Source organism: Drosophila novamexicana, unplaced genomic scaffold, assembly GCF_003285875.2.
Source record: "Drosophila novamexicana strain 15010-1031.04,08,12 unplaced genomic scaffold, DnovRS2.1 tig00001059-arrow-arrow-pilon, whole genome shotgun sequence".
Classification (NCBI taxonomy): Eukaryota; Metazoa; Arthropoda; class Insecta; order Diptera; family Drosophilidae; genus Drosophila; species Drosophila novamexicana.
In genome coordinates, this window is record NW_020824837.1 from 1,511,099 (window position 1) to 1,538,758 (window position 27,660).

General features: G+C 43.9%; 2 protein-coding genes across 2 annotated transcripts; one reads left to right on the top strand and one right to left on the bottom strand.

Moving 5' to 3' along the window:
* The first annotated feature begins 4,783 nt into the window (after window positions 1-4,783).
* Window positions 4,784-18,120, top strand: LOC115765991 (homeobox protein goosecoid). The gene is made up of 3 exons (XM_030709759.1): window positions 4,784-5,707; window positions 6,408-6,784; window positions 17,573-18,120. Exons 1-3 carry the CDS (start codon window positions 4,981-4,983, stop codon window positions 17,861-17,863), a joined length of 1,395 nt encoding a protein of 464 aa, XP_030565619.1. The 5' UTR covers window positions 4,784-4,980; the 3' UTR covers window positions 17,864-18,120.
* A 6,900-nt stretch (window positions 18,121-25,020) lies between these two features.
* On the bottom strand, window positions 25,021-26,895 carry LOC115765941 (homeobox protein OTX2-B). The gene is made up of 3 exons (XM_030709686.1): window positions 26,438-26,895; window positions 26,055-26,320; window positions 25,021-25,993 (listed from the first exon to the last, which is right to left on the bottom strand). The coding sequence occupies exons 1-3, from the start codon at window positions 26,476-26,478 to the stop codon at window positions 25,152-25,154; spliced, it is 1,149 nt and encodes a 382-aa protein (XP_030565546.1). The 5' UTR covers window positions 26,479-26,895; the 3' UTR covers window positions 25,021-25,151.
* Window positions 26,896-27,660: the final 765 nt, after the last annotated feature.

A 27,660-nucleotide genomic window follows, 5' to 3' on the forward strand; every position in this document is an offset into this window, starting at 1 on the left:
CCAGCAACTGCGACGCATAAAACGATATTTGGATTAAACATTTAATTGACTAGACGAGTAAGAAATATAAAAAAATTGAGAACCGGTGCGACTGGCAGCCAACGGGGTGGCTATCGCTGTGGCTGCTGTCGAGGATTAGGCGTTCGGCTGACGACGATTCCATTAACATATCAATGTCAGCTTCAGAGGCAGCAGACGGCTGCTTTTGGCTTCCACTCGAAATTCGCTTAAATTTTTAACAACACAAATACCCAAAGCTCACACACACAACACACCCACACCCAATTCCTCAGCTAGCCAAGCAATCATCAGTGGCAAGAAAACAACTAAAAGCGCTCTAGACGGGCGTGCTCGACTATGAGATACGCTGGACCGCACGCCGCTGCCCTTACAAGCATTCCAACTTCCTGCTAAGTATACACATACACAAAAACACATTCACACAAACGCGAACACGCTCCAAGCTGCGCACTTTATGCAGCGGCTGTGCTTCTTCTTTCCTAACCCCACTTTCTGGAATATGTGTTCTTGAATAACTCGGGTTCTTTTTGTTGGATCTTTATAAAATTTTCAGAGAATGAATTTAGAATTAAAATGTGTGTAAATACCCAAGCCCAAGACTGTGCCTATAAAAATGCGTTTTTCACACTTTTCTGGGAAAATATAGTAGCATGTGAAAAAGTGAAATATGCTAGACATACGTATAATATTAAAGAGCTTACATACCAAATTTGGTGTCTTTAGCTCTAAAGAGCACCAAGAAATAATCAAAACGATGAATTTCGATAGCAATTACTATCGATTTTGTAGAAACGCATCCAGCTATCGATAATTTGAAGCAAGTTTCTGAGATCGACTTAGCTGTTCCTGCCGATCAAGAATATATACGCACTTTATGGGCTCAGCGATGCCTTCTGCCTGTTACATACACCTGCAAGAAACCATCATACCCTCTTACCCAATTTCAATGGATTCAGGGTATACAAAAGAAGAAAAAAAAGCGAAAACTTTTCTAATTTCGCAAGCGCAGAGTTGAAGCAAACGGCAACAAATTTAGCCGGCGGCGCCATTTTTGCGCAACGAAATCAAAATCGAATTGAGAATCGAAATAAAAATCCATCATGAGCCAAGGAATCAGGCAACCAATAGCAACAACAAGCAGAAGGCAGCCGGACTACGCGGAGTTGTACAAAAGTAGAAAAACCTTTTATTCCCACAGTGTTTACACAGTCCTTTGCCAATTGAACTTTTTCTCCAACTGGACGCGGTACGTGAGTTGCGGGTGGGGGATGGGGGGGTAGATCAAGCGGCATGGGGCAGAGTATGGCAATCGTTTGGCAAAGACTCGCACAATACTTAGACGAGTTAATTTAATTTGTTATTTAAAATGCAATCTACGAACTAAAACAAAAAGTGCCAGAGACCCGGTTACACAGCCAAAGCGAAACCAAAGTTTCAGTTTGCAAAAAAAAAAAAAGAGAAAATGCGAAAAAATACGAGAAAAAATCTCGTGAGGAACGTAACAGAAAAAAAGCGGACGAATACAATTTTGAGCTGTCGATATCTAAACACTCTTAAAGACATTTGTAAAATGTTTAATATTTCCATAGTCAACGTTTTCAAATGTCTGAACAAGAAGAAGATACAAGAAAAAGGAAGAATACACTCTTCTAGACATATGTAAAATATATTTTATAATATTTCCGCATTCCAACTAACTACCATGTCTCAACGAGAAGAAGAATACAATTGTATATATCTAGAGATATAAGTAAAATGTTTATTATTTTCGTAGCCATGTCTGAACAAGAAGAAGACAAGAGAAAAAGTTAGAATATACTCTTCTAGACATATGTAAAATGTATTTTATAATATTCCCATATTCCGACCATCTTCCATGTCTCAACAAGCACTACATTTTTGACCAATTGATCGTGTGTAAGCTCTATAATAGATCATTTAAATTTTCATTATAAAATATATATATATTTCATTCTTGATTTTGAGAGCTGTAACAAGTAGTGAGATTTTCCATTTAAAACTCCTTTATGTAGTCAACCTTCGCTTGAAAAGTTTAAACCGCAAAGAACTTCCCATTCAGACGGCTCCCGAAAGACGTTTTCAAAGACTTTTGAGAATTTCTTTTACAAAGGAAAAGCTAAGAAATTTGACCTGAAATCATTATAATCTTAAATATTGTTAAACTAAGTTTGCCTTGCATAAACCGTTTCGGGTCTTCTACAAGTATTCTGATTGAAATTTTCCCTTCCTCGTATAATGTCAACTATCTAGCAAGTATATAATCTTAGTTTGTAATCGTTTTTGTACTTCACAGCTCGTTTCTTAAGTTACGCACGAGGAGAAAAGGGACTCGGAGAATAACATTAAACATCTCAAATCTCAGCAAACTTATATATTTAAATAGAATGGAAAAAAATGTATATATATTGAATTCATTAAATTTGTAACCGTTCTTTTCTATAGAGGATAAACGATATAACTGTCCAGCGTTGACTAAATGAGGTCAAAAGGTTAGTAATAGAAAAAGGTTAGAAATAGAAAATATATTGCCTGAGAGCTTAGCTTAGTTCACATAGGTAAACAGAGAAAATGTTCAAGCTGTAATTCCCGATCAAGAATATTTCTTCAAGAGACTTGAAGCTGTATTTTAGAGTGCGTTGCGCATAAGCTAACATATTAAAGATACCCTCTGCAAGAGCATTACAATAAAAATCCAAATGCTGGACGAGAATTGGATGCTTCCCCGCACTGGCACAACTTTTGAGCTTATCGAGGCGCACTCCAACAATGTGAATGTTTGTGTGCGTGTGTGTGTGTGTGTGTGTGTCGCCAATTCCCGTCGGGAGTGCCTGGTTTGGTTCATGTAAGAAGTTCAGAGCAAAAACAAATATCAGTCAGGCAGAGGAGTCGTCTAACCCGAGCCAGGCACAGCCCGATGCTGACTATTAACGCTCCAATGGTTGACGGGCAGAGCTGGTAAGGGGAGTAGCAGCAGTTGCTGCTGGCTTGGTTAATTATTCAATAATTTCTAAAAGCATTGGCAACATTCGGAGCATAGCCTCAGCAGCAGCTCGCACATGTCGCCCATGTCGCCCTTGTCGCCCTTGTCGCCCTTGTCGCCCATGTTGCTCAGATTTCATCCTTTCATCCTTTAACAGGGCGCAGGCGATGGCGGCGGCTGGGGCGCCCACCTAATCAGTTTGTTACATACGGAACAGCAGCTCCGGCTTGGAGCTGGCGTATGCACGTTGCATATAAGCTGCTTGCATGTAGTTGACACAGGAGTTTTTGGGGTCCAGTTTGGCTGGCATTGCATTTATCATTAGTCAAAGCTTGGTTTTGTGCCTCGAGGAAATTTTGGATTTGCACTTGGGCATGTTTGATGTGGAAACTTTAGATTAAAATATTTTCACATACACACACACACACGCACACAAACGTCAAAGGTGGCCCGTTACCAGATCTACCAATTCGTAATGCTCGCCCCTTTACTCCAACCAATTAATCAGTAAATGGCGCCGATTTCACGGGATTCTACCACACTTTCTATATACAAGCTAACCACATTCAACTGGCCAGTATATAGGCAGACGCAGCCGCAGCTGCATCAGCAGACGCCACCCTTCCAGCCGCCCAGCGCTGGAGGAGCGTGCGCCCGAGCGAGGATTGAACGCATAATGATGTTTATGTGTTGCCAAAAACATAAAAGCATTAATTTAGTCATTATCTTCTTAAGATACGGCGCAGCGCAGCGCAGTCGACAACTCGACAGAGGCGTCCTGCCTTTACCCGAACCCCGACGTTGTCGCGCCCAAGCCCAATCTCAGCAGCGCGAACTCCAGCACATAATTTTCCACATTACAGCCACATTTTTATGCCAGTTTATGCAGTGAGTGCGAGCTGCTTAGCTAATATATCGCACGCTCGCTCGCACGCATGCTGACGCGAGCCGCGGGGGCTGTCAGTGATGACTTTATCTGTATAAATAACTGTCAGGAGCGAAAAGAAAGACAAATGAACAAAACGAAAAAATAAGAACGCAGCAGCAGCAGCAGCAACAGCAACGGCAACGGCAGCCAGAGAGAGCAGCACGCCCACGTCGAAGCGGCAGCGGCAGGACGAAAGCTTCATGCAGAGAGACAGCTGAGCATTATCTTTTCAGCGCGCCATCTTTGCGGCTAGCTAACGGGTAACGGTAAATGCGGATGTAGTAGATGTCGCACTCACGCAACGCACAGCGGCAGCCAGAGGGCGTCCACCATAGCAGCCACCACCATCAAAGCAGAACAAGAGCAAGAAGCAACAACAACATGAAACGCGCTCTCAGCAGCTGCTTGCTCTCGCGCGCGCGCTCTCTTTCTCTCTCCCTCTTCCGTTCATTATGGTAGCCAGAGTGAGCGCAAAGGCGTGGACTTAACAAAGCCGAGCTGTGCGCTGATTGGTCAACGCACGAAAATGTCTGCTATGCGTGTGTATGTGTATGCTGGCAAGAGAGTGTGAGTGCGTGTGTATGCTGGAGAGACTAACAACTTGTCGTCGTCGTCGTCGCTGCTGCTGCCGCCGCCGTCGCTGAAAGTGGCATTCAAAACAGTTTCGCAGCTCGAGCGAACAAGAAGGGTTCAGTTACCGTTGCACGCAAAATCTATTTCAGCCATAAGCAACAACACGTCGCGTGTGTGTTTCAAGTGTTTGTGTGTGTGTGTGCCTGTGTGTGTTAGTTACAGTTACAGTCATAGTTACTTTTGCCGCTAGCATCAGACTTCTTCTTCCCAGACAAGTTGTCACGCAAAATCCGCCAAAATTCTGTCATCACTGTGGACCACGCCGTCGCAGCTAGCGGGAGGCGCCAGCAGCGACAGCAGCTCGGCCAAGGCCAAGTTCAAGATCACCGTTGTGAGCACGCCGAGCCCCTCGCCGGGCTCACCGCCCCCCACGCCGCCGCCCAGCACACTCGGCCACATGGTCGAAACGAATTCCCCGCCGGCGGGCTACGTGCTCAAGCGCTGCGCCAGCGATCTGGGCGATCATCAGCCGCAGCATCAGCAGCAGCCGCCACGCCAAATGCCACGCTCACGCTCGCCGAGCAACGCCAGCAATGCTGCCTATCACCTGACCACCGCCATGCTCCTCAACTCCCAGCAATGCGGCTATCTGGGCCAGCGTTTACAGTCAGTGCTGCAGCAGCAGCAGCAACAACAACAACAGCAGCAACAGCCGCAATCGCAGACGCCCTCCTCCGATGATGGCTCCCAGTCGGGCGCCACCATTCTGGACGAGGAGCGTCCGCGCGTCAGCGGACCCACTGCAGCCTCTGCTGCGGCTGCCTCGCTCTTCACCATTGACAGCATACTGGGCTCACGCAATGCTGCTGCAGCCGCTGCCGCAGCGGGCGCCGGCAACAACAGCAGCAATGCCCACAACAACCACAACAACAACAACAACAACCACAGCAGCAACAACCACAACAACAACAACATTAGCATAAACGGCAGCCTGGGCTTGGGCCTGGTCAAACGCAATGCCGAGTCACCTGCCTCACCCAATTCCAATTCGAGTTCCAGCGCCGCCGCCAGCCCGATCCGGCCGCAGCGGGTTCCTGCCATGCTGCAGCATCCTGGACTGCATCTGGGCCATCTGGCGGCGGCGGCAGCGAGCGGTTTTGCCGCCTCCCCCTCGGATTTTCTAGGTGAGTGAGATCCACCCCATAGCAAAATGGGTGTTACACCCCCACCCCCCTACCACACCCACACATTTTCGCCCACTGCTGCGGCTTCTGCCGTTGGTTGAGCTGGCAAACACCTTAAGGTTATTGCCGTCAATCTGTTTTGGATACTTGAACGGATTCAGAAATTTATTGAACCATTCCGTTGCCTGGCCTGAATGGCATTATTCATAATTAGGCATTGATCCGTAAAAGATGATTTCAAAATTCCGTTCCATTTTGCGGTGAGAGGATTTGCATTGTAAGTCCCTGCGGATGTCGAAACGGATGTGTCCGTGTCCGGGGTAAGGACTGACAACCTTTGGCTAAAGTCTTATGTTGATTCGAGCGTAGGTTTCCATAACGGAATTTTATGCAAACGCTTGCGCCGGGGCTTCCACATGCGCCACATACACATTCAAATTCAAAGGCCCCGCCGCCTTGGCATGAATATTAAAACATCAAGGTTTTTTCTTCCTTTTTTTTTTTTTTTTTGTTTTGGGGTGGGTGGATGGGTTCTACTGCAACTGGAGGTACGCGCGCCCAACCGTTCGCATGGCAACGGTTGCTGTTTCTGCTTTTTTAGCTTTGTTATGCGCATTTTAAAGAATTTTCATTTCGCCTGTGATTGTTTTTCATATGAATTTCATCAGCTTCTCCTTCGCATCTGTTGTGTCCTTTACAGTGGCCTATCCCAATTTTTATCCCAATTATATGCACGCCGCGGCCGTTGCCCACGTCGCCGCCGCCCAGATGCAGGCGCACGTCAGTGGACACGGTGCCGCGGCTGCCGCTGCCGCTGGACTAACCGCCCATGGCCATCATCCGCATCATCCACACGCCCATCCGCACTCGCACCTGGCGCACCACGCCCAGCATCATTTGGGCCTGGGCCATTTGGGTCATGGTCCGCCGCCGAAGCGTAAGCGTCGCCATCGCACCATCTTCACCGAGGAGCAACTGGAGCAATTGGAGGCCACGTTCGATAAGACACACTATCCGGATGTGGTGCTGCGTGAACAGCTTGCTCTCAAGGTGGATCTCAAGGAGGAACGCGTGGAGGTAAGTTTTCCTTGAAAACAATTTATAAACGGGTTAGAGCTTTCCAGCGAAGACAGGCATAGAAAATCCAGATCTGGCAAGTGGAAGAACTATTTAAAGTCTAGACATTTATTGAGGTTAGATTGGGTAACCATAATAATATCCAGGAGATAGCTGACAAGTGAAAGAACTATTTAAGTACAAGACTTTTAATAAGGTTAGCTTACTAGTACAGTTAGAATCCGAACAACCCATGTCCATAAATATGGCAGAGTACAAGACTTTCCGCTTAGTTAAAAGGTTGGTTAAGCGGAAGTTCAATCCGTACGGGTTTTACTGGTAATATAAGCATTTGGCTTTAGTTAATAAGAGGTGAAAATTGCAGTCTAAAGGCTTTTCAATTAACACCAAAATAGGTTAAGGCAATATTCCTTTCACTAAAGATCAGATTTGCCAAACATCTCTTTAGGCCAAAGCCTTTCAATTTTCCGACATATAAGATAGGGCGACATTCTGATCAATGGGCAGGTTTTAAGCATGCGAACTCTCTCAATTAAGTCGAATTGCTTAAAGTGACATTTCCATCGATTTATCTTGTAAGGCTTCGAGTCTTTCGATTGTATCACAGCCGGTTTAAGGCGTGAATCCACTCGTAAGCTAGTCGAATGTGCAAGTCCAACAATTGAATTACAAATGGGTTAAAGCGTGTATCCGATCTCCGAATCGTAGTCCTTAATTTCACGCTCGTTTTAATGCTGAGCGCGAAACCAATTGAGTGCCTCCTCTCCCATCCTGCTGCTGTCAGCCTCCACATTTCAATCTGTGATGATGTGAACTTCTTGCTGTTTATTTAGTTGTCAGCGTTTAGCATTTGTTGGGCTTCCTTTGCTGCGGCTGTGGCTGCTGCTGCCCCAGCAAAACAATGTCATGATTCACTTAATTTGAGTAATGGGCCTGGCCCTCAACTCTGAGGTTATGCCGTATCATTGCCAATGTAAACAAGAGCTCGCTATCTCGCCAGGCCCAAAGCCTACCCCAGGCTGTGCTTACAACCCTCCACAGAGTCGAGTCGCAGACCGTGCCGGGGCTCACATTAGGCAAATCAGCAGCAAATCTCAATGCAAAAGTGCTTCGAGCAGCGCTTGCGATGGTGTCGATGGTGGTTGGATGGTTTGTTGGTGGTTCGAGCCATTCAAAGTCCATTAGTGTTGGGCGAGCAAACAGAAATTCCGAATGCGACGAACAAAAAGTTGACAATTTAATTTGTAAGCAATTTATTGATGGCGCTGATAGCGACGCCTTTTACACTGGTTCTTGTTGTTCCTGTCCCTGTTCCTGTTCCTGTTGACTGATTAGCGGCCGGCACGACGGAAGGGTTTGGCGTTTGGTTGCGTAGCTTTTGGGAAAGCGTCTTTGTTAGGGATTACCAGCGCTTGTTGTTGTTGTTGTTGCTGTTGTCGCCGTGACAATATGCTGCCGGTCAATGTTTAATCTCGCAACAGGCAATCTAACAAACCCCCGCCCGCCCACAGTACAGTGGAAGCACACCAAGTGCGACAATGTTGACATTTGCGTGTGCATTAGACCCAAAACACCTACAAGGTAAGGGAGTGCAACCGGGCTGCTCTCTCTCTCTCTCACTGCAATGTTTATGCTTGTAGCCGTATGTTTGCCGTACAGCTTAAGATAACTAGCAGCTAAACTGAGTAACAAGCTGCTTGTTGTTGTTGTTGTTGTTCGCCCGCGGGCAAAATTGTCGCCTTCGCCTAGGCGACAATTTAAACGCGCTGCGTTCTAAGCGGATTAAAATATTTGGCCCAAGGTTTTGCATGTAACTGCTCTGATTGAGTTGGGAAAATGGATTTTCCAATTTTGGTATTGCACAAACAGCCTAATTGAAATTGGAAATATGAAAAAAAAAACTCAAAACTTGCTGCATCACAGTGTTTGGTAGGCCGAGCCGGGCTAACTGACTGACTGGCTGGCTGGCTTAATTAACATACAAGAAAGCGTCTTGAAACTTGTCTCTCTGACAACAACAATAACAATTATGCCAAGCAGACAAATCCAAAATCTTGTGCAACGTCATCGTTCGTCATTGACTTAAGCAGCATAATCAACTTCAGCGGCATCTGGCCAGCACAGCTCCCGTAAACCCAGCTAGCTGCCACTCGTCGGCCTGGCCAGCTACTGTTTAGCATATTTGCATGCCAAGTGCTCGGAGGACCACTTGAGCCCACTACGCCCATGTCCGCGTCCGCGTCCGGCAGAGGCTATACACTCTCGCGAGCCGCTCGCTGTGTGCGCCTCTCGTCTATGGCTATGGCAATGCCATAAGTGGCAATAATTATTAAAAATCTTGCCTAAGACAACAGCATCAGCAACAACAACAGCAACAGCAATCACCAAACACTAAAGTGTACTCCAGGCGAGTATGCTCGAAGCCGGGATACCCTGTAGCGCTATCACTGTAATGAATGTAACGTTCCTTTCATAATTCATGTGTTCAATATCAGATATTTATAAAGTTGTCAAATGCTGTCAACTTCTTCCATTTGCCTTAAGCTACGTATTGAGAAATGCGTTCTTGCTAAACTTCGGTACTTATAGTCCGATTTTTATGATATTTTTAAGGAACAAAGCTCTAACAAAGGAATGCTGAATGGAGAGATTTCTTAAGATTTCTTGTTTATCCTTAGCAGACCTTTCAAATAATTGACTTGAATAGATTTCTCCGCGAATCTGAATTACATTGAAATTTGTATACCAAATTCATTGAAAAATGTTTTGCGTATTTTGTTTTAATATTTTTCAACATTATATGAATGCACAATTCTGAAAACTTACTGAAAAAGACTTAAAAAAAATAAATATAAGTTTTTCCAGGCAATTGCAATTAGCAGAAAAAAAAACTTATTTTCATTTTTGGAACGCAAGGGAAACGCAAGTTTAACAAATAACTAAAGTTATACGAAGAATTTAGGTCTACAAACTGTGAAGTAAATTTGATGTAGGGAATCTCTTAAAGCTTCCGAATTCATGCAGTTAAGCAGACTTGGCTCTTGGTTGCCCATCAAGGCTGTAAAAGAGAAGTCTCCCCCTTTAAGCAATTCCAATAATTACAGGGTATAACCGGGACAAAATCCCAAATAGTATGCACAATTGGGTTGCCAACGCCATTTAAATGATCTGCTTATTTTGACTTCATCATTTACAATTATTATTTTTATTTAGACAGTCGAGTGGTTAACCATTCCGTCGCCGCTTCTCTCTGCTGCTTCTTCTGCTTCTGCTTCTTCTGATTGACGGGTAAAACAGTAGCCGCGCGAGAGAGTTGACCACACAGCCACTCCAGCTCAATCTTGGCATTTGGTTTGGTTATTTTTTTATTTATTTTTTTGTTCTCGTTGGTGCGTGCAAGTCAAATACGCCTAATCCCGCAGCTCAAGTGATTGAGGTGATTTCGTTTTCGGATTCCTGATTCCCAGCATCATTTATGATGATGATCTTCATTATGCTCAAGCCTCGTAGAGTCTCGTAGTCGTAGCCAAGTCAATAAACTCTTCAAGCGCAGCGCAAATATTTATCTTTGTCGTCGCCAAGAAATTAGTAATCATCTCAGTTCGGGCAGCCTCTCGCTCTCACTCCCTCGCTCTCTCTCTCTCTCTCCCTCTCGCTGTCTCTTTTCAAATATTGTTGTTGGTTTTTGTCTACGCCGCACTCAAAAGGGTCTGCCAAAGAATGTGCGCACTCATTGGGCCATTGTGATCGGTTGTTGCCAGCATTTGCGCCCCAGCACAACAACAACAACAACCCATAGGAATCGTTGCCCCTTTTGCCGCTTTGATGTTGCACAATCAAGTGGCTCGGGATCTGGGCCACCTGCGGCGCGGCAATTAGGCAATCACTGCGTTGCCATTATTATTATTATAATGAATTTATTATTGCATTCTCGGTAGCAAAAATAAACACATTTATACGCCCACCCGTAAAAACACTTTACGTACACTCAGAGAAAAATCGACAAATTTTTAAGATTAATGTTGCTTTAAATGAGTAAGACTTGTGTTTAAAAAAGACATTTCTAAATACCAGACGTAGAAATAAATACTAAATACAACCACTCGTAAAAGAAACTTTAAGTACACTTAGAGAAACAATGATAGATTCTGGCGTACTCGAATCAAATAAAAACTTAGAAGTTTTTTTTGAATGTGTAAACGTTCAATGCCTAAATCTTAGAAAATGTTGAGTATGATTAAGGCTTTTCTTAATAATGAAATTCTTTGTTATAATTAAAACCTAATTCAAGCAAATTTTTCTTATTTTTCTGACATAATTAAAAAATTGCAAGACTAAGAGAGTTTCATATTAATTTAAAATGTATTTAGGACTGAGATGCAAACCTTAAGAATATCAAAATGCACTTGATTGGGGAATTCTTAAATTAGCTGCGTTTTTCTCTAGGTGTAGGGCTTTTTGAATCAAATGAAATTAAAATGGCAATGAGCTGGAATCAGCAGATTTTCGTTAATTTCGAACAACAAAAAAAAAATCAGACAACAACAATAACATTAAGCGCAAAATGGCCTGCGGCCAGAGAGCGAACCACTAAACCACCCACCACCCACCGCAGCGTTGCCACATTGTTGCACTGGCCGCAATAGCTCACACGACGCCCCGCTGCTGCTGCACGTTCTTCTTGCTGTTGTTGTTATAATTTTTCATAATTTTCCGTTATTCAAACACTTGAGAGCAATTTCGCTTTCGCAATTTTACGCCTGGCGTGTGTGTGTGTGTGTGTGTCGACAACGTTTAAGGGTCGCTCTCTTTCTCTCAATTCTCGCGGGACTTTTGCGGCGCAAAGTGCGTTTGTGACCCCAGGCACACAGCGGTGGGTGATGAGTGGTTGGCGGGTGGCGGGGGCTATTGGAGTGGATTTCTGTACATTCGCTTCCTGTTTGCTTTACAGTTTTGGCTGTCGAAGCGTGTAACCGTAGACAAATATTGTGTGGAGCGAAAATTGGCCTCGAAGCTGCATAAATTTACACAAAAAGCGCTAAGCTTGAGCTTAGGAGGGTGCACGAATTGGTTGCTCGCGGGGGGGTGGCTTGGTTTTGGTTGGACTGGTACAGGTGCACGTCGCTAAGCTTTTAAAAGGTCAGACCCAGCCGCCCGACCCCAGCCGGGTTTTGTGGCCAGCGATTAATCACAGCTAAAATGTTTTCTTTATCGAGTTTTTTTTTTCGTCGGAATTTACATTATTTTTCGGTTCTTTTTTTTTGTTGTTTAGTGTAGCATAAGCTGACATTGCAACGAGCCTTATCCCTCAAACGTAAATAAAAGTTTCACTCACCCATGCAAAAATAGCGCTATCTCTGTCGCGCCCGCTAGCTAAACATCAAATTACCGCAATTGTTGGCTTCTGTTTTGTCTTTGCCTGCTGCGTTGCTTTGCATGCGATCGAACTGCAAAAGAGAGTGGGGAAGAGAGAATGGGAGCGTGAGCGAAGCTGCTTAAACACGCGTCTAGCATTTACAGTTATTGTGCTTACCACTTTTCACTCGAAATGCATCGCAATATTTATTTGATTTATTATTTTATACACTGGCAGCATATTATAAACACATACGTTTACAAGCTCCGATAATTTTATCTCGTCGCAATTAACATTATTTTACGGTTCTTATTTTTTGTTGTTTAGTGTAGCATAAGCTGCGATCTGACATTACTGAAGCAAGTCTTATCGCGCACAATCGTTAACAAATGTTTCACTCACTCGTTCAAAAGTCGCGCTCTCTCAGTCGCACACACTAGCTAAACATCAAATTACCGCAATTGTTGGAGTCTGTTTTGTCTTTGCCTGCTTCTTTGCTTTGCATGCGATCGAACTGCAAAAGAGCGGAATGGCGCTGCTTAAGCACGCGTCTAGCATTTACAGTTATTGTGCTAACCACTTCGCACTCGAAATGCATCGCAATATTTATTTGATTTGTTATTTTATACACTGACAACATATTATAAACATGTACGTTTAGAAGCACCGGTAATTTAAGCTCGTCGCAATTAACATTATTTTACGGTTCTTATTTTTTGTTGTTTAGCATAAGCTGCGATTGCAGCAAGTCTTATCGCGCACAATCGTTAACAAATGTTTCACTTACTTGTGCAAAAATCGCGCTCTCTCAGTCGCACACACTAGCTAAACATCAAATTACAGCAATTGTTGGAACTTGTTTTGTCTTTGCCTTCTTCTTTGCTTTGCATGCGATCGAACTGCAAAAGAGCGTGAGGGAGAGAGAATCGAATGGCGCTGCTTAAACACGCGTCTAGCATTTACAGTTATTGTGCTAACCACTTCGCACTTGAAATGCATCGCAATATTTATTTGATTTATTATTTTATACACTGGCAGCGTATTAAGAACACACACTTTTACAAACTCAAGTAACTTGCAATAACAAGAACGCGTGCCAAATATCACCTGACTTTTGAGCAAGGTGTGAGAGCACTGACCCCGGCTTGTCTTATGTGCCAAATTTATGCTTGCAATACCAATTAACTGTGCTGTCTCCCACGCCCACATAACACACACACACACACGTATACGCGTATTTATTTATAAACTTGCAAGTAGCTGTGGCTTGCATTGTTTTAATTAATTCACACTTTATGTCACGCTTCTGCTTGCCGAAATTAAACTGCACTGATATTTCGATTATTATCGATAACTAACATAGCCAAACTAAACTGCATAGATAGTTCGATTATTATCGATAGCTAACATACTTTACAGCACTTACTAAGCGCTGTTAAAGAAATCCGATTGGCAAGCAATTAACAGTGCAAGGAATTAGCATGAATAACAATGCAAGTAAGCTTTAGATGTTAACAGAGATTTTAACATATGTAAGTTCTTCGCTTATGTTAATCATATTCCACGAATTTGCAGTTGACTCAAGTGGAAAGTTACTGAAAAAGAGGTTGCACTCCAGTGTTGCTTAGCTTCAAAAAAATGTTTAAGCCCAACTGCAATTGTGACGTCAATGTGACGCCTTTAATTAGTGCGTACCACATGCACGCAACCAGTTAAAGGCATTTCAAGCGTCAGCTGTGTTGCGTTATAAAACCAAACCGAAGCCAACTACAGCCAGGCTCCGGCACTGGCAAATGCGTAACGAGCAATTTTCACGGCTGCGCGAATTTTAATCCAACAACACGAAAACAGCAGCAACAACAGCAACAACGGCAACAACAACATCGACTGCCTCTGTTGGTGACGAACTTTCCAACCGACTTGCGCTGCCAATTTTCACTAATTAGAGCAACGAGCTCGTTGTGCACTCTGCAAAAGGCAGCCGCCATTTTGAGTGCCCCCAGGCTCCACCTATCCACAGCTAGAGCGAGTGTGAGAGAGAGGGAAATAGACTCACACACACACACGCACATGTGCCAATCAACCGCAGCGACAATTTTTCGACTTGACTTTTGCAGAGTTTTGTTTGGGTTTTGGCTACATTTTGCGAGACTGCAAAAATATGAAAATTAGGCGCACAGCTGCGGCGATTAACGAAGCGCAAAGTTATCATAGCAGAACGGCAATGTGACCATACAACACACGCACACTCACACACACACACACACACACACACATACATGTGCAGATGTGTTTATGCAGCTATGTGGCAACATTTTACGCTGGAGTGCACTTTGGTAATCCAGCATGGGCAGCACTGGTCAGCATTTTACGTTGCCAAAAATCAAACAATAACAGACAATGGCACGTTTCAGTCGCTTGGCTGGCCCCCCCTTCCACCCGAACCCCTTCCTCAACTCAGTGGCAACTTGTGTCTGGCCAAGCGGCGGCCATAAAGCGCTTTTGTAGTTAATTAAAAATCAACTGCCGTCGGTCTGTTTGTTCAATGGATTTCATGCACGCTACACCAATGCGTCACGCTGCCGGCTCCCGTCCCCCCGTCCCCCCGTGCAGCACCCATCAGCACTTCAGCACTGGCGCGGATTTCGACGTATCAGCGATTTATGCGCTTTTGCCTGAAAAATCTGTGGCAATATTTGCCAGACGCTGCCGCTACGTTTCCGTGCCGCTCCGTTCCGTTCCGGTCGCAGTGCTGCCCATGCATGCCAAGTTGTCGCTTCCAGCGGCGGCCATTTTGTTGTGTTTGCAAGCCATTTTTTTTTTGTTGGAGTCGTCGCCATCGCACGAGCAACTGCCTCAATTTGCATGCGGGCATTTTCATTGATACACACGGGCAACGCCCGCACCACACCCCCTTCGCGCCTCCCCCCTGCTCCACTTGCTATTTTTTTGCACTTGTGTTTATTTAATTTCTCAAAATTTCACTGCGATTTTTCGGCAACTTTTGCGCGCGGCAAAAAACGCGCCCGCGGTTATTGCAAATGTTGTGCGTTAGTCAGATTTTAAACGGGGTGGTCGCCGCTCGCGCTGAGGGGCATGGTCACGCGACCGCACACACACACACACACACACACGCACACACACACACATCAACATATGTAAAAATATAGCCAAAGCCCGCCCGTTGTTGGCCGTAGAAATTACGGGATTAGCTTTTTTGACCGCACACTCACATTCGAGCCGCCGCCCCTCCGGCTCTCAGTCCCGGCGGATTAGAGTTCAATGCGTCGCACAGCCGGCTGGCCAACAGTTAATTAAAATATGAAACTTTTATAAGCATCGGCGACACCAACAACAACCGCAAGCGGCAAAAACTGTGGAGTTTTTTTGTTGGTTATTAAAACTGTTGCACAGGCAATTTTCAATATTTTTTAGAATTAAGCGGCTGACTAACTTCATGGCTAATAATGGCATATACCCTATAGTTAAGGTGCTTATGGGTTGGTTAACTATATAATTTTATAGCACAAGAAAAATGAGTTTAAATTGGGAGATTCTTAGAATAATATTTGCCCCATATACCAAGTTTTTTGTCCAAAAACAGTAAAAGCTCGTTTTGAGTGAAATTCTGTCTGCATTCAATAATTAATTTCGTCCAATTCACAATTATGCCTAACAACTTTCGAGTACAGGGTATTCGCCCGCTGGACAACATAGTTTTTTTTTCTTCTCATGTTTTGAGATTTTTAAAAACGCATCAAAATGCCAGCAGATTATTTCTATGTGTGTTGTTTTAATAACTTAAGCTCATAAAATTATGAAATTATGAAAATAAATAGAGAAAAACAAACACGCAAACACACACACACACACGCACACACACACACCAGCATAGCTGTAGGCGATTTTGTAAATTTAATTATTTGAAATCAAAAATTCATTAGTTTCGAGCAAAATGAAATCCTTGTCGCAAATGCATTCTGACAGCTGCAGCGAGGCGTGACCATGCCCACTGTTGCCAGTGCTGCCCAAAACTTCAAAGAGCTGCGATTTGGGCGGCGTTGCCAGCTGAGCGCAGTTCAAAGGTTGCCAGGGCGTCGCCATTTTGCTGCTGCTGCCATCCTAAGCAAATAAGCCAGGCAATGCCAGACTCGCACACCCCCCCCCCCCCCTATCTGCTCCACGCTTCTCGACAGCTGCACAAATTTACACAAATTAATACAAACTTCTGCAAACTGAAATGAGCTTGTGCTGAGCTGAGTACCGTTATCTAGCTCGGGCTGGGCCACACTCTGCTTATGAGTTTAGCGCATTTTCCAACACTGCACTGCGCTTGGCTTGCCCGCGTGTCATTGGCCCAGCCCAGCTGCTGTCTGCCGTTATTTTCACTGTTATTTCAACAAATTCAGTCGATTTGCTGCGTAAACATTGTTTTTGTGGCGGGGCATGGTCAGCATTTGGGGGCGTGGCACTGAGCAAACTTTTACCGAAAATGATAACAATTTGGGAGGGGGGGATGGGGGGGAGTTACCACTCATCTGCACAAATTCGTGCTAATTTTTTTTTGTAATTAAACTTATTTTTTTCTGCAACAGTTGCAACAACAATTTGAGTATTTATTTAAGAAACAATAATAAAACTGCGCCGAGGGTTGAAATTGGCGACTGCAATTGGCATTGGGATTGGGCGAGGCTGTTCAGTTTATTTGGCTCCACCCCGTTGCCAATGAGACAACAACAACAACAACAACAACAACAACTCCTGCCCAAAATGACAAGAGATACGCGTAGCAGATGCTGCCCACACAACTCTGAGGGAGAGAGAGAGAGAGAGTGTGTGTGTGTGGGCGGGTGAGCTGCGCCTCTTACCACCCCCGACGCCCACCCACACCCCTTTTTAAGCAGAGCAAATTAACCCCTAAGTCAGTTGACTGAAGCTTTTGTTTTAATTAACTAAGTAGCCAAGGGTTGGCCAGGACGACCCAAACTGAGAGTGGGTGTGGCCTACGCCTAATTAAAAAGCCCAAAATATACAATTCAGGCACAGAGAAAACGGGCCAAACAAGAACTCTATTTCGTTTCTTCTCTTCCTTTTTTTGTTTGCTTCACATTAATTACAGTTACAATCATCTAACTAATTGGGCGGAAAATGGCAGCTAAACTGGCTGCAGGAGGGGGTGGGGGAGGGGGGGCCGTTGTCAGGCAACGAACTTGGCGCAGATAAATCAAATAATAAAAAAGGGCAGCCATAGAAAATCGGCAAAAGAAAAAACATTAAAATATTTACAGTTAAGAGCAGGGCAAAAAAAAAATGGGGAAGGCATAATGGAAAATATAATTTGAAAAACGGATGAAAGTGTTTTTGAAGCCATATCAAAGGTTGCCTTGACTAAATCAAGATTTTACTCACTCCCCCTTCCACTCTTCGCACAGGTGTGGTTCAAGAATCGTCGGGCCAAGTGGCGCAAACAGAAGCGCGAGGAGCAGGAGCGACTGCGTAAGCTCCAGGAGGAGCAATGCGGCAGCACCACCAGCAACAACAACAACAGCAACAACAACAGCGCTGGCAACTCCAACAACAACAACAACAATGGCAGCACTGGCACATCGACAGCTGGCAACGCCGGCATCAAATGCGACTATGCGTCGCAGCTGGTGCACATCAAAAGCGATCCGAATCATTACAGCGATGCGGACGAATCCTCCGATCTGGAGGTGGCCTAAGCCTGAGAGGAAATCTATGTAAATATTTGCAGCGGCGCTTCAATTTTGTTTTGTATATATATAAGAGAACTTTTACTGTTATTATTTTAAGTTGTTAAGACCTTAAGAGGCGGCTGTAAAAGCTGCAAAGAATTAGCCAAATGTACAGTCTACTAAATGTATGTGCGTGTATGTGTATGTGTGCGTGTGTGTGTTTGTGTGTGTGTGCGTGTGATTTTTTATCTAGTTGTCTTGTGTCCCATTGTCCAAAAGTAAAGCGCATATTAGTTGTAAGTGTAAACAAATCGATAACCGATAACGATAACAGCATAAAATAATTAATGTTAAATTTAAATTATTAAACCACACTTAAAACAATATAAAAAACAAAAACACAACACACAAAGTAATTATAATAATAGAAACCAAGCCAAAAGAAATCGAGCAAAAATATAAAGAACAAAAAAATAAAAACAACAAATGCTTTTATTTCGCTGAACAGCCGAAGAAGACCCTGCGCGCCTTATTCACACCTGGCTAGGACCAGGCGGGTAATACGAGCAGTTGCCCAAAAAGTTCTGGCCAAGATACAAATTGAGAGAAGGCCAAGAGCCAAAGGCCAATTGAGCTGAATGGGCGCACTTGCGGGCGCTCCTTGTCATGCCAAAGGTCAAAATCAATTTACGGGCCAATTCGCAGTTGAGCTGATGCCGAGATTCCATTCAGATATCTATATACATATATATATATACAGTTGCATAGCCATAGCTAGAGATATGCAGCAGCAAGCCAAGCGCTTCAGGTGTGCAGCAGCAGCAGCAGCAGTAAAGGGAGCTACACTCGAAGAAAAAGTATCCAACATGTTGTACGCAAAGCATGCACAAGTATTCCGTTCCGTTTACTGCATAAGTAATTCTTATTTTAAGAGTTGTTTCGATCACAAATGTTTTGCTTTTGGACTTTGTTTCCACGAAAATCTTAAATAAAGTTCTCAAGCTAACAAATATTGTACTTTGTTATCGAGCACATTTTAGCATATATTTTTGTAGGTTTGTAGGTTCAAGCATATTTTTCTTCCTATTTATTTAATTTTAAATGCACAAGTCTTACTCAATCTTGATTTCCATTTTCGTTTTTCCTTTCTTTTCTATTTAATTGAAGAATTTTTTGTTGATTTATCTGTTTAGATTTCTTTTTTATTTTATTTTATCTCCATAGTTTAAATTTTATTTTAATTTCACTATTTTCATGCTTTTCAATCCTTTTATACAATAATTTACACTGTTGCTTCTTTTTTTTTCAAGTGTATGTGCAGTTATCTAGCATCTCTGCTGCTGCTGCCGCTGCTTCTTCTTCTTCTTGAGCATGTTTCAACTGTTGTCCGTTTTCATTTGCATTTTTGCAATTTACCAACACGCATACACAGACAATCACACGCAAACACTGTAGCCAACTACTGTTGCTATCTCTTTCTGGCATGTGCAGCCCCCGCCTGTGCGCCAGCCCACTATTTTGTAACGGCTCTTGTCAAGCATCTTGCAGCCTGCTCTCTTCTGTTGCTGCTGCTGCTGCTTCTTCTTCTTCAGCATGTTTTGTATTTTGCAATTTACAGTTGAATGGCCATTTTAACAAAGACTGCCGTGCTAGAGTTTTTGCCATTGTTGTTGTTGTTGTTGTTGTTGTTGTTGTTGTTGTCATGCCTTCCGCTTTGGGAGCTGCCATCTTGACCATTTTTGTCGTGTGTTTTTTTGACATCTTTGTCTTGTTATTTCCCTTTGACCAGTGCCAGAGTTCATGTCAGGTGACCAAAATTCAAATTTATCTACTGCTCCACCACCCCCACCCCCCTCATTTGCCACACCATGTTTGATTTCGTTGCCGCCGCCATTTTGTATGCTCCGTCCCTCTCACTAGCGCAGACTATTTGCATAGGTCGTCCGTTTTCGGTGCTCTGTTTTTCTGTTTATCTGTTTTTCTAGGTTTTTTTTCTTCTCTCTCTCTCTCTTTCTCTCTTTCTCTGTTCCTGTCGTTGACATCTCGAGTTTCGAGTTTCGAGTTTCGTGTATTTTGGGCTAGCCTCAATTTCTGGGGCCGTAATTTTTGTGTTTGCGCCTTGTTAATAGCTCGTGTAAAAATCTACAAATATTTGCAGTCTATTAATTTTGATTTCTTTGCACTATTTTTATTTCTTTTGTTTTTGTAGTGCACGCTTCGCATTTTATTATTTTTCCCCATGCATTCCATTCTTTTCCTTTTTTTTTTTTTTTTTTTTTTCTACTCTATCAACAGGAAATTTAATATACGTACGCGTCCTGCCGGCACATGGTGCCGCGTATCCTTTACATCCTATTTACATGGCATACAGCGCCAAAGTTTTTGTTTTTAAAATAAAAATTATGCCAACATTTAAGCGGCATATATGTATATATATTTCCTTTTTTTATTGTGTGCATAGACCACATGAAATATTTACCCATTAAATTTGCCTTTAATTAAATGAGAGGCATTTTTTATGTGCGAGTCCTTTCGCAAATGGCGGCCAGCTTCCGCGTTTCGTTTGTTGAAATAAAAAATAATATTGTTAATTGCAATTTATTCACATGAACACCTCGTCGTTTGTTGTGGACTGGGCCACGCCCCCACTTCTGCACACACCTTGCCCTTTCCCTTGGCTCTTGTACATTCACATTGATTTTAATATTTCATTATTAAATATTTCGTCGACAGCGTGCGCTGACTCGCTGCCAAATGAATAAACTCCATAATGAATAACTCATTTTGTTAAAGGCACAGATTTCAGTATTTCGATATTTTAACATTTCCAACATGCCATTAGTAATTCATTCGAAATACCCTTGCTTGGACAGGGTCTTTAGCTGGATGAAGCACTCAATGCCGAAAATATATAGTATATGTGTGTATCTTATCCGAACAAAGCGGTTGAAATAATAAGTTGGATAGGTAAATAAATGGCATTTTATTATGCTTATATAATATGACTGTCAGTCAGTCAATCATTCCACAAACTAGTCTGATAATCATTAAATCAAGAGCATGGCTTGATCAATAAGTGTCAGTCCGTCATTAGTACTATCAATCATTCAATCAATTAGACTATAAGACTATTAATTGACCAATCACTCTTAGTCGATCAATCATTCAATCAATCAATCAGTCAATCAAGGCTAATGGCTTGACCAATCACTGTTAGCAATTCTATCAATCAGCTTGTCAGTAAGTCAATCAATCAGACACTATGAGAATTGATTGATCAATTACTGTCAGTCAGTCAATCATTCAGCCTGTCAATTACTAAATCAATCAGTTAATAAGCTAATGGATTAACCAATCACTGTCAGTCAGTCAATCATTCTATCAATCAGCTTGTCAGTAAGTCAATCAATCAGACACTATGAGAATTGATTGATCAATTACTGTCAGTCAGTCAATCATTCAGCCTGTCAATTACTAAATCAATCAGTTAATAAGCTAATGGATTAACCAATCACTGTCAGTCAGTCAATCATTCTATCAATCAGCTTGTCAGTAAGTCAATCAATCAGACACTATGAGAATTGATTGATCAATTACTGTCAGTCAGTCAATCATTCAGCCTGTCAATTACTAAATCAATAAGATAAAAGGCTAATTGATTAACCAATCTGTGTCAGTCAGTCAATCATTCTATCAATCAGTCTGGCAGTAAGTTTATAAATCAATCAGAGTTAGAAACGATTGATCAAGCACTGACTGACTGTTTATGAGACAGAACCTAATGCTCAAAGTGTGTAAAGGATTCGTTTTTTGGTTTTCCAATTTTCTAACCCGTTTCATCCGAGCGTACTGTTGAGAGCCAAAAGTGCCGAAAGAGAAAAACTCCAATTAGAGCCGAACGCACAAAAGCAGACTTCATTGTCCTGGGGCTACATTTTTAATAGATTAGCTGGCGAGCAGGTGAGTTTAATCCATAAAATGTGCGATTATTGCGTTTATGCGGCCCGAGGCGAATTCAATATAAAATATAAACAAACGTTAGAGAAATTACAAAAGCAGAGCGAGCGCAGCAGCATAAGGAAACAATGTGGCAAACGTTATATATTCATTGTCCCTGTTATCCTTGCCGGCGACACACGCACACACACACACACTCACACATAGGCAGGTGGATGGGCCAGACTTGGCTTATTTGACTATCGATTAAAGTTTGTGGTCTTTGTGCATACACAGCCTCGAGTACTCAAAATGCTGCGAAGTATCCTTTAAGCATGCACGAAACATTTTCGATTAATTTCAAATCATGTGTGCACTGTCTGACAGGTCCGCAAGAGCCCAAAACCCAGGGCAAAGGGTTCGATCTACGCCCGACTGGGCCACGGAATGGGATCAGAGTCGGGACCAACCCCTGCCCAAGCCCTAACCCTGCCTGGCGACAATTGCGCTTCGTTGCGTCACTTTGTTGTGCGGCTTATCCAATGGCAACCAGTCGCCAGTGGATTAATAACAAATAAGTATGCTTCAGTCGGGCGTGCCCGAGAGAGACATACCCTGTTCCTGATTAACTACGGTGTTAATAGTACGATCTATATGACTTTATCAGGACTTAAACATGGTATAGACAGGTGTGTGTATAACAAAGCGCAAGGCTCTACTTAGTCGGGCATGCCCGAGAGAGACATACCCTGTTCCTGATTAACTACGGTGTTAATAGTACGATCTATATGACTTAATGAGGATTTAAATATGGCATTGAGAGGTGTGTGTATAACAAAGGTTCTACTTAGACGGGCATGCTCGGGAGAGACATACCCTGTTCCTGATTAACTACGGTGTTAATAGTACGATCTATATGACTTTATCAGGACTAAAATATGGCATTGAGAGTTGTGTGTATAACAAAGCGAGATCTGTCCAAATTTACAGGGTATGTAAGAGGCGTGTACAATATGCTCAGGCTATATATACCCTACAATAAGCAGCATACCAGAATTGAAGTATTTAGCTTCTATAATCTTCCCTAAAACCCAATTCCCAAGATCGATATTTATCGATTATTATAATTGTTGTAAATATCGAAAAGAAAATGATAAATGTAGAAACTTTCCTTTCCATTTGCTCGAAAACATGAAACCCTTTTTACACATTGGGTTTCGGTTATGAAAATTGTGATCCTGCTGCCCGCTGAGTGCATCAACTACAGCGGCAAATGGCTGGCCGTAAGCTGAAATCTGTTGGCTGCCGTGGCAAATCCACAAAGAGAACTTAACAAAAAGGTGTTAATGCCGAGCTCCGGCCCGGGAGCTGGAATCGCGACGCTGGGCTTAGCCCAAAGCTGGCGACTGGGCGACCCCAAGGGCTTGGCTGGCTTAGACCTTCAATGCAGCTTATGACTGCGGATACAGACATTCCGCTAATGACGCTAAATGGAAATTACTCTGCGGATGAGTGGCAGAGTGGTGGGAGGGAAGGGCGGGGAATATAGGAGTCGGTAGGATGCAGATTGCGCCCGCGGCGCGCCACGACGCGTCGCTGCAATTGTTGGAGAGAAAGCAAATGTTATTTGCGAACAAACAAGCCGAGAAACCCGAAAACCATTCAACATACAAAATCATACAATTAGTTTGGCTCTAATCCGAGCCACAAATACTACCAAAAATTGTTGACTGAAGAGAGGAGTCTGGGGGCAGGGGCAGGGGCAGAGGCAGGGCGTTCTTTGTTATGACACACATGCGTGTGCCTGCATGGGAATCCTTAGAAGCAGGAGCTGGGCAGGCTAACAGCTCAAGGAATGGCAGAACCTTGAGCGCAAGAGAGAGAAAAATAGAGAGCGGGGAGGGGGAGAGAGAGTGGCAGCAAGGACATGGCTTCAGGTTTGCTGTTTCCATGAATTTTGAGCAAGGAATTTAAAACACACGCATTACGCTCAAAACTTTCTGATAATCTTTAAAAGAAAATGCACAACACAAAAAACTACATATTAGTACAGTGAAAACTCTTGTGGACGAACTAAGTGTCCGTCTAATAGAGGAGATTTATTGACCCGCAGACTGGCTAGACTCTAAGATTGGAGCTATTTTCCGGCATTAAGCCAAGTTCTGTCCATTCAACCATCTCAATCCAAATCTCTGTTTTTAGTCTGTTCCAATCTCTTAAAAGATATTTCCCAACATAGATAGACAAAATAGCTGAAAACGAAGAACCTCTGAAAGGACTTCCGCTCAGAAGCTGACAGATTTGTCAGTTATCTAGGCACACATAAGTCTCCCAAGGTTTATATTAAAATGTGCAAATTGTAGCTACAATCGCATAACATTAACTATATTTAGTATTCGCCTAGATAAAGGCAAGCTTGGAAAAACTTTGATATAAACCGAAGATAGGATACTCTTCTCAGTGATACTACGAAGGAGGCATACTAAACTGAACCTTATATTTAGTATAGGATACTCTTCTCAGTGATATTACGAAGGAGGCATACTAAACTGAACATTATCCTTATATTCTATATATATATATATATATATATATATATATTATCTACAGCTCTTACATTATAAAGTTTATGTAAATTAAGGCTAAGTTCGTATTAAATTAGCTAAAGGCAAGAAGTTAAGCGAGACTTCGATAAGGACCGAAGTCTTCAATACCCTTTCCGTTATAGAAAATAAGATATATTCTTGTATTGTTAGAAAAATATGACCTAAAGTTAAGAAGTTTGCTTTTCAAAAGTGGCCCAAGGTAGAAGAGCTAGAAACTAGAAATTTTAGATGTAGATGCTCGTAGTTCCCGCGCAGATCGAGTTTGTTTCTGATAATCGATAACTTTCTCCGTTTCCAAGCAATCGATCAAAATAGATATCGATATCCTGATTTTTGGGCAATTTTGGTAAATAATAAGAGCTAGAGTCACCAAACTTGACATATAGCTTCTAAAATAGAATATATATATGCATTTGATGTTGGAAGAAGAGGGTTCAGGGTATCCCCTTGTCGGGAGCTCCCGACTAGAACCCCTTACTTGTTTTTTTTATGAACCAGAAAATATGTTCATATATCAAACAAAATTTTAATACTCTTCTCAAACAAGAACCAAAAATTGTTTCCATTTCTAGAGCTGCTTTCAAATAATGACATTAACGTATCCAATTCCATTCGCATTAACAACTTTTTGGCCATTTATTTAGGTGAACTTACGTCAAATCCCATCCATGTTGAAAAGAGTATGAGGCCCAGTATTCGGGCCAGGATTACAGCTAGAATCGTACAACATTAACTATGCTTAGAATTTGTCTAGGTTAATAAAAATGTTCCGGTTAGACTACATCGCTTCCCCCAACTCCGACATCGTGTGGATGATGATGATGATGATGATGTTGATGATGATGATGATGATTGAGCTGATGATGTTGATGATGATGCAGCTGCTCGACCAGTTCACTGATGCCATCCACACCGATGCTCAACGAGGGCAGCGTCTTGTCCAGCACCAGCAGCGATGGCGGCGATTTGGGTGACGCCTCCGCGGACGTGACATCGTCCGTCAGATGGCCGGAGAGCAGTGAGAGGCCGCCAAAGTTGGGCGTGAGACTCATGCCGTCCAGGCAGAGCGAATGCAGTGCAGCATTGTCCGTGGCCAGAGACGGAGCCTCATAGGCAGCGGAGTGGCAGGCGGCGGAGGCGTCATGCTGCTTGTCATCCAGCGCCAGGCTGTGCTCCATGCTCAGTATGCAGTCCGCCTTGAAGCTATCGATCGTAAACTGATCCACGCTGAGAAATTTCATCTCATCGTAGCCCTCGTTCATGTCCAGATCGAGTGAGGCGCCAAATGCGCTCGACAGCGCCTGATGCTGCAGCGTGCAGACGTGTTGCTGCTGCGACTCCTGCAACTGTTGCTGCTGCGACGCCTGCAACTGTTGCTGCTGCTGCTCCGGCTGATGCTGCTCCGGCTGTGTGGACGGCGGGTAGGTGGACCACTCCATGGACAGACCGCTGCCGCCGCGTTCCAGGCCCAGATGATCAATGTTCAGATTGAGAAAAATGTTGGGCGACAGCCTGGAGGGCGAGAGCCCGCCCGTGCCGTAGGGCGCCTTCAGCTCATTGTCCAGCGAATTGGAAGACTGCGGCGGCGTATCCGGCAGCAAGGTGCCGCCGCCAGCTACAATAGCTCCGTATTAAGCCTGACCAAATCTTTGCCCAACTCCCTCTACCCTACTCACCCAAGGCGCTGTCCAGCTGGCCCAGCACAGCGCTATCATCGAACGCCACATCCAGCTCGAGTTGGGCGTCCTCCTTGTAGTCGCCGGCGGCGCCTAGCTTCTCCTGTTTGCGCCATTTGGCGCGTCGATTCTGGAACCAGACCTGAACGCGCGCCTCCGTCAGCTCAATGCGCACGGCCAGCTCCTCGCGAAAGAACACATCCGGATAATGCGTGCGCTGGAAGGCGCGCTCCAGCTCCTGCAGCTGCAGTGTGTTGAAGGTGGTTCTGGACGTGAATGGAGTAGGTAGAAGTTTTTAGCCCGAATCCTTCCACTTGGTGCGCAGCTTAGACTAAGCAAACGACTAGGCAGGTCCGCGCTAGCTGGTGTTTACTGTAGCTCACCTGTATCTACGCTGCTTGCGCTTCATTGTGCCTTTGTCCATGCGTCTAGCCTAAATCCTGCGTCCAGGCGCCAGGTGTGTGTTTCAGGTGTTTGTCTCTTGGTTTCTTGGTCTTTACACAATTCGTGACATACTCGCTAGCTTTTTGCTATTTTCTATTCTCTACTGTTTGTTAACGATTTCCAGTGACAGCAACAACAACGTGGGGCAACACTCCTAGGGCTTCCGCCCCTGCGTCCGCACCAAGTCAAGCGGATAACTGTACGCGCTCCAAGAACAACAGCTCGAGCTGCTTCAGAGTTTGATTGAAAACACAAAAAACAACAGCGCAATCGTCCTGGCTTGTAACTCCTTGTTAAGCCACAGTTTTAGCGGCACGTGTCTGGCTGTTGTGCCTCTCAAACTGTATTGTTAGTCTTCAGATATATCAGCGCCCCACCGTGCGGGGCAACGACGCGCATTCAACTGACGAACCGCTGGGCGGATTGGCGTTTGCGAGAGTTTATCGTCACGTCGAAGCCCTACAACTAGCTGCCACACGCACGCACACACACACACACACAGAGAGCACCTACCCCTTGGGGGCAGCAGCAGCAAATGCACCTGAATGTTAGTGCTAGACGAGCAGCCCATGAGCTCATAGTTGCTCCCAGCCTGGGTGGTTGGGCTGCCCGCTGCAAATGTCTGGGTCACTGGGTTTTCTCACTTCTTGTTTTTTTTTTTTCTATTCTCTATTTTGACTTTTTTCGGCACACGCATAAACACTTCAAGTAGCCGGGCTTAAAGCCAGTGCCCAGTCTATAAATAGTCAGTCCTCCCGAGTTCCTGATACTTGAGGTTCGCCCCGCCGCCAACCATTGTTGTATTGTGTCAACAGTTGAGCTCTTTGTTTGGCGCCCGCTGCGACTGCTACTGCTGCTGCTGCTGTTGCTGTTGCTGCTCTTACTGTCCAGGTGACGGGCCATAATGGACACGCCAGCCGCACACAATAGGTAATCCGAGCGCTTGGTGCCCATTGTTCGGTTGTGCCGGCCAGCGGCTATATAAACGCCCCACCTTGTCCGACAGAGCCGCAAAAGTAGCCAAACTCTGCAGCAGCACGGTTCAAGCCATGCCATGGGTGAGTTCAGCACGGCAAATATATCAATTCGGTGAAAAACAACAAGAACATTTTGCACTCAAATCAAGCAGAAAACTGGTGAAAATCTGTTCAAGTTGCCATTC